We start from the raw sequence: 7,500 nt of genomic DNA on the forward strand, positions 1-7,500 counted from the left end.
GTTGAGAGTGGAAAATCAAACTCTTTCATTACACCGGGACTACAAAGGTTCCCGGGTTTTCCCTACTTTCGTTGGTTTTTTCAACTCCCTTGGGGATGCCGATTTTATGGTAGGAGAATGAAGAATCTTGTGGAAGATCTAAATTTAAATCTCACTGGCTGTTGAATTCCCCAGTTCCCCCGTTGGACTAATCAAGTCGAGCTGGTTTTGGTCGGAAATGGGAAAGGGGAGAGATCCGAAGCAGAAATCAGTTAGAGATTTCATCAACACACTTCTAAGTACCAAGGATCAGATGCAATATATATAGATGTTTCGAAATCTGAAAATGGTGTGGGTTTTGCAGCAGTGAGCAGAAGACTGCATCTGGCAGTCTTTCTCTAGCAGCCTCGATCTTCACTGCAGATTTTACATGCCATCCTTGCAGCAGTCAAGATGACTAGAGATCTTACAAACCATTCTATCATGGTACATTGTGACTCTGTAGTGCCTTGCAAGCAATCAAAAGCTTGAATCCATCGCATCCAGTGGTGAGGGAGGTTCAAGATTGGCTTGGACTGATGTCAACACGTAAAAGGATAACTCTATGCTGGGGTGTCAGCACGTGTCGGTATCAGTGGGAATGAGCAAGTTGATCGGAAGCCCAAGGCAGCTGTCGCTAAGCCATGTGATGCTCGTTTTTCCTCTCCCACACACCGACTTGAAATCCAGCATCAGGAGTTGTCTTCGCAATAAATGGAGAGAACAATGGAGGCATACCTCTAGAAACAAACTGCGAGAGATTAGAGGTAACCTTGGTAGTTGTGTGACCAGCATTCATCGCAACTGAAAAGTAGAAGTTGTATTAATAAGACTAAGAATCAGGCACACAAGACTAACTCATGGGCCGATGATGGCCAAAAGTGAAGCACTTTGTGAGGGATGCCAAGAGCAATTAACAGTCGCACACGTAGTGGAAAGATGTGCAACATTCTCAGACAAAGACTTATGTACTTGTCTACCCCATATACAGTGAAAAGTGTATTGTGGGAGGATTGTGACATAGGTGGTCTTATTAGTTTCTTAAGGGAGACTAACACTTGTGCTCCTCATTCTTAAATAATCACTTTTCATGCCTTTCACCCAAATTCCCTTCACCATATCTTTTGTCCCCCCCTCCTCAACAGATTGCTCCTTCCCTAAAAACTTCTTCACTACCAAGTTCCTATTAAACGCCAACACCAAATGTAACACTACCACAGATTTTACAACACCACACCTCCGCTCACACTCTCAATACCATACCTACAAAATCGTCTTACTCTAAACCACTTACGTACCAAAACTTAATGCATACTACCAGATCACACACACACACACAACCATACACTACACATACACATACACATACACATACACATACACAACACAACACACACAACACATACAAACACACAGCACAGCACACGCACAGCACACACAGCACATGCACAACACATACACACACATGCACACTATGAACATACGCACACACACACACCAACACACAACACACACACACACACACACACACACACACCAGTGTGTTGTGTGGTTTTTATGTGTGTGTGTGTTTATATATAGGAAAATTGATATAATTTATCACTAGCGTGTGTATCACACAAAATGCACAAATAGGTCTAATGAAAAACATTTTCGTAATAGGAACCGTAGGAAGCCCGCAGGACTACGAAACGGAAATAATCACCAGCAAAGGTAGTTTAGATATATCTGATTAACATTATTTCAGAATTCATTATCCTTTGAGACGGCTTTTATAACCTTCTTATCCATTCATATATATACCGACAGTGTGTAGTGAACTGAATGTCGAATTTCGACCATTAACCTAATTTTAATTAAGTTTCCCCGTAAAATATTTTCTGTAACAAAAGTTTTCGGTTTTCTTTGTTGAAAAATAAAAGGCAGACTAAAATATGTGTTCATATCTAACGTTCGTTACTTATTGGCAACAAAAGCAATGGGATTCCATAACTATTTCACACTTAATACATCCAAGTTCTTCCTTTCTTTTGAGACTCCGTTACATTCAAGCTTTCCGGCAAAAGGATTCTTTGCATTTTTATACGAATATTCTGTTGCTATATTGTTTCCAGTGTATATTATTATATATTGTTATGCAGAGCAATTCAAGTATTGTTTGTTTTGTAGAGCATTCCTTATTCAAATGTACATAGAATTATTCAGGGCTGACATAAGAAATGAATTTATGTGATTGCCTGCATCTTTCAGCTTTTTCTTGGAGGAAGAGGCAAGGGGTGGTAGGCAAGTGAAGCGAACACTACATTAGAAACACTAGATATGTATGTATAATTTAGTTTAGAAAAAAAATAAACTGTGGCCCTTGGAGGGAGGAACCCAGACATTAAAGGGGCAAACAGAGTATTGAGATGGTGACCATCGCTTCGGCCCGACCAGTAATAGGTGTAGCACCCACACTGTTCCTGCCGCGAAATATCTTCTCCTCTCCAAGAGAGCAACCACCACGCTTCGACTATAATGACAGGCTGGCCTAAGTGTTACATTTTAAGGCCCCGAAACTTGCAACGATTTTGGGGGTGAACATTCACATTCTAGGATACACGGTTATGACGCTTTAATACATACATACATACATATATACACACACACACACACACACACACACACACACACACACACACACACACACACACACACACACACACAATTATATATATAATGTATATATATATATATAATATATATATATATATATATATATATATATATATATATTATATATATATATATATATAGTTGTATTTTACACCACACACACAGATAAATATATATATATATATAATATAATCATATCAAACATACATATACATATATATATATATATATATATATATATAGTGATCACACACACCACAAACATGTGTATTTGTGTGTGTTTGTTGTGTTTGTGTGTTGTGTGGTGTGTTGTGTATATATACACACAGTATATATATTATATATAACATATATATTATATATTATTATATACTATGTATACATGTATGTTTTGTATATATTATATATATTATTATATACACATATATATTATATAATTATATATGTACTTATATCTATTGTATATATTACATATACAAAAAGTAACCCCCTTAGATACATACATACCATACAACATACCATACTACATTTTAGCTACATACATACACTACATACATAACATACATACATACATAAATAACAGACATACATACATATATATACATACACAACACACACACACACACACACACACACAACACACAACACACAACACACAACACACACACACACAACACACACACACACACACACACACACACACACACACACACACACACACACACACATATATATATATATATATATATATATATATATATATATATATATATATATATATATATATATATATAAAGAGCTGAAGCGAATTACACTAAGGATCCCTAAGAATGTTTTTATACACAAACGATCCCTTTAATAACAAAGTTCGACGAGCTTACCTAACAGTTGTATCATCGCTTTGTCCCTTTGGTTGATAAGTCAGAAAAAATGTCTCTCCATCATAATCTTTTCAGGCAAATGCGAGGTTAGTGAATTTACCTGTTTGTCTCAATATTGAAGTCTTTAAGGAAGTATGCGAAATTAGTTGTAATGAAGTTTGATTAAAATTAAAAATAAGTTACTTAAGCTTATTGACTTGCAGAGGCCCTGCTATATGTGACACTGGATATTTTGGATTTGAAGTTTTGAGGCTGGCATTGCATATTATGATCATGTTAGCCTTTGCTGATCAACTACAGTGGTATTAACGTCATAGATCCAGATACTGTAATATTTTAGTTTCACACAGCCACCCATAGTTATTATTCTTATTTTTATTATGATTATTAAAGTGTTATTAAAACCCTGGTAACATTAAAGACAATAAAATAATACAAAAGAAACTTTATAAAAATGAAGGAAAAGGGTAAACAGGTGACATAGGTAGGACTAATAACTGACTCCTTGGTGATTAGGTACTTGTTGAGCCATCTGTGCATAAGTATAATAAATGAACCTGTATTACACTTGGTATGGCATGTATTCTTGCCATCCGTGCCATTTGGGTTAAGAAGTGACTGCACCCATGCTGTGACTAAATCCCATTACTCCAGCTACTCCAGGGAAACAGACCAACATTGCTGTGTGAACCAAAATCTTTCATAACCTGGGGGCCACACGCCCCCACCTCCATCTAATGCCTGTATTTCCTCATTGGGTTTCTCCCCCTGAACCCCCACATGAACACCAGAGATGTACTCTCTGCTTGGCTTTAGTCTCAACCTATTTCCTTAATTTTTGATGTTATTCTTTGCTTGCTCAGATTACTGCATGTAATAGGGAGTATAGTTTTTCCCTTTCTTTGTCAGGATCACTACATTTCCTGTAAATGTATACCATATCATTACATGTTGCATAACTCTTATTACCAACTTGCAAAGAAAACGCCATAGATGAAGTGTCTTATTTTAGGTATTTCTATACTTCTCAGGCAAAGTTTACCATATGATATCAGACTGAAACAGAAATTATAACCCCTGATGCTTTATTGCCTGCACATGGCCCAAAATTCAGAAATTAGGCTTACTTGAGTAGCCACTCTTATGGGTGTGTGGATTGTAGGCCAGATACACATGAACACTCTTGTGCAATGACAAGACTCCTTTCTCCTTTGCAATGTTATTTTCTCTTCCTTTTTGTTTCAGCATTTTTTGTTCTCTCTGTTTCCATTTTCCAGTGTCTATATTTGTCATTTGAATTGTACATCCAGATGGAAATAGATTGTTTTCCCTGCACAGACCTCCTAATTATCTCTCTAGGTAGGCCATAACTTAGTGCAATAATAACAAGGGTAAACATTTTGTGATTTGTAATTTTTATTTATTTATCCATTTATTTATTTATTTTTGTAATATTACATTTTCTCTAGCATAATACAACCTGCACCACTGGTACAGTGGGAAGGAATAGCATCCAGAGCATGGAAATAATGTCTTCCCTGGAGCCAGCGCTCTTCCAGTCACGGCTCGTGGATGGTACATTCCACTCCAAGTGCTTTGTGCACTTGTGGCGAGTCAGCCCCGTCACTTCAGCCTTCTGCTGAAATTTCATGATGGGAAGTTCTCGTTACCCTGACCCTCAACCAAATTTTCCCATAATATCATGTTCACTTCACTCTCCCCTCAACCAAATTTTTTCATTATGTGATGGTCTCGTCATCCAGATAGCAGGGGTTTTACTTATGGTAATTGGAGTAGTGGCATTTCAGGTGGTAATTCTTTAGAATAGATTGGCCTGACTGAGCACGACAATAATGGTATGTAGGAAATATTCCCAGAAATATTCCCCATGCCCCCACATTCTTGGCCCCAATACCAGGGGAGGGCATAAAAGGTAACAGAAATTGTGGGGTGAAATATGAATACATCAAATACAATACTGTAATAATAATATACCCAGCCAAAGTCACTATAATGTATAATGCAGTCGGCTGTACCCCCTGCAACTCCCTCTTTCTCTGGGGTGCTACTTTCCTCTCACCCCACCCTGGAAACAAAGAATTCTCCCCATATCATGGCAGGATAGAGTGTATGACTGACATTCAGGATGAGTACCACAAGATACAACCTAGGAATAATGATTTGCTGAGCTGACAGATGAATGACGATGATCTAGAACACCCCTCATTCTAGTCTGAAGCTGCTAACTATATCACAGAGTAGTATGCCACTATTCATTCCCATACCCACAAGATTTGCTATTGCCCCATTCTGCCATACATATGTGAGGTATTCTTTGTAGTGTTGGGCATGGGTCAGGGGATTGCAGTCCCCTTTCAGGGGGGTTGCAAGAGATGCAGGCCCATAGGCATATTTGTGTATGATAGTATATGTAATCACAATGCCTGGGAGCATTTAATGCAGAGTCTGCCTTATGCTTTATCCTGCCATACTGACGGGGAAACTTCTTTGTTGTCAAGGGTGGGAGTTAGGGGGCACTACCCCTATGTAGTGGTTTAATAAACCTTGGTGAATTTTCAGTGGATGACAATCAGGATTTCAGGCTAAACAATGTTTGGAATGGATACCTTGATGAAAACTTCCCATTTATGGCATTTCCTGTGCAAATTGAAAATAAAGCAGATTTGTAACAGAATAGAGGAGATTGACTGATCTTTTTCTATGTCCTTCACTATGTTTGCATTGCAATTATATACTTCATCTGAACTGACAGGAGACTCCATTCCTTGACAAACGGCAATGAGAAATGTTTAATTTTAAGTGGAGTTGTTTCCAGGTAATTCTTAAAACAGTATAGTGGCTATGTAGAAGAAATAGACATTAATAACTATCACAATTTGATAACTGAGCCCATCAATTTCCCCATATGTCAAAAAAAAGGTTATAAGAAAGCAAGCAATTCATACAGTAGATGGAAAGAAAGGTGTTTCACTATATAGAGATATTTAGTTATCAGTGAGCAAATAATATGTAAAAGCAATTGTATTCATCTGTAATTTATACAATTTTAGGTTGTCTTTCACCCACTGGCAAGGTAGTTGGGTTGGTTCTGACATATTGTATAGTAACCATGGAGTTAATGGTTTTTGATGGATTGAATGCCTGTATATTTTCCCCAAAAATTGGTTGGGTGCTCATAGTGTTTTTCAAAAGTTGGTGTATTGGCTAGTAGACTTTCAGTGATGGCAAACATTTCATTTGAGTTTCATTACCTGAGTTTTTTTTATGGTGCTTTTACACATTTTTGTTCAGTAATCATTCTATTTCATCCTGTTTTAGCCTGTGATTTCCTTGATATACTTCATGCCCTCCACTGCTATCAGAATGATCATAACAAGATTGTTGACATATTGTGCAAGGGAAATGATCATCAGATTCCATCTCTTCACATTTGAATAAATATGATGATATAAATATTGCTGGGAATCCAGTTGTATACTGAAAATTTTCCCCAAAACTCATATATCATGTAGACCTCTGAGGCAGTTGGTCTGAAAGTTTTGCCAGAGATAATTGGATCCCAACCTTTGTATACCAGCAGTAGTACAGTTTGCTGACTCAAACCCTCGAACTCAGATTGCCGTCGTTTCAGTCTTGAGTCCGATGCTCTAACCACTCGGCCACCGCGGCCTCCATATTATTATTATTATTTATTTTTTTTATTATTATATTTTTTTTTTTATTATTTATTTTTTTTCATGTTTGAGCCACCGTGGTCACAGCATGATACTTAATTGTAGTTTTCATGTTGTGATGATATTGGAGTGAGTACGTGGTAGGGTTCCTAGTTCCTTTCCACGGAGAGTGCCGGTGTTACCTTTTAGGTAATCATTCTCTCTATTTATCCGGGCTTGGGACCAGCACTGATTTGGGCTGGCTTGCCCAT

General features: G+C 37.4%; 1 protein-coding gene across 2 annotated transcripts in view; it reads left to right on the top strand.

Moving 5' to 3' along the window:
• The first annotated feature begins 3,508 nt into the window (after window positions 1-3,508).
• LOC119582831 (succinate dehydrogenase assembly factor 4, mitochondrial-like) overlaps window positions 3,509-7,500 on the top strand; it is a 56,965-nt gene continuing 52,973 nt past the window's right edge. For both annotated transcript variants that reach the window (XM_037931300.1, XM_037931307.1), the window contains exon 1: window positions 3,509-3,640. In XM_037931300.1, the coding sequence (XP_037787228.1) occupies window positions 3,604-3,640 (37 nt within the window). In that variant the 5' untranslated portion in view covers window positions 3,509-3,603. The remainder of the gene's footprint in view (window positions 3,641-7,500) is intronic.

Source organism: Penaeus monodon, chromosome 2 (assembly GCF_015228065.2).
Source record: "Penaeus monodon isolate SGIC_2016 chromosome 2, NSTDA_Pmon_1, whole genome shotgun sequence".
Lineage (NCBI taxonomy): Eukaryota > Metazoa > Arthropoda > Malacostraca > Decapoda > Penaeidae > Penaeus > Penaeus monodon.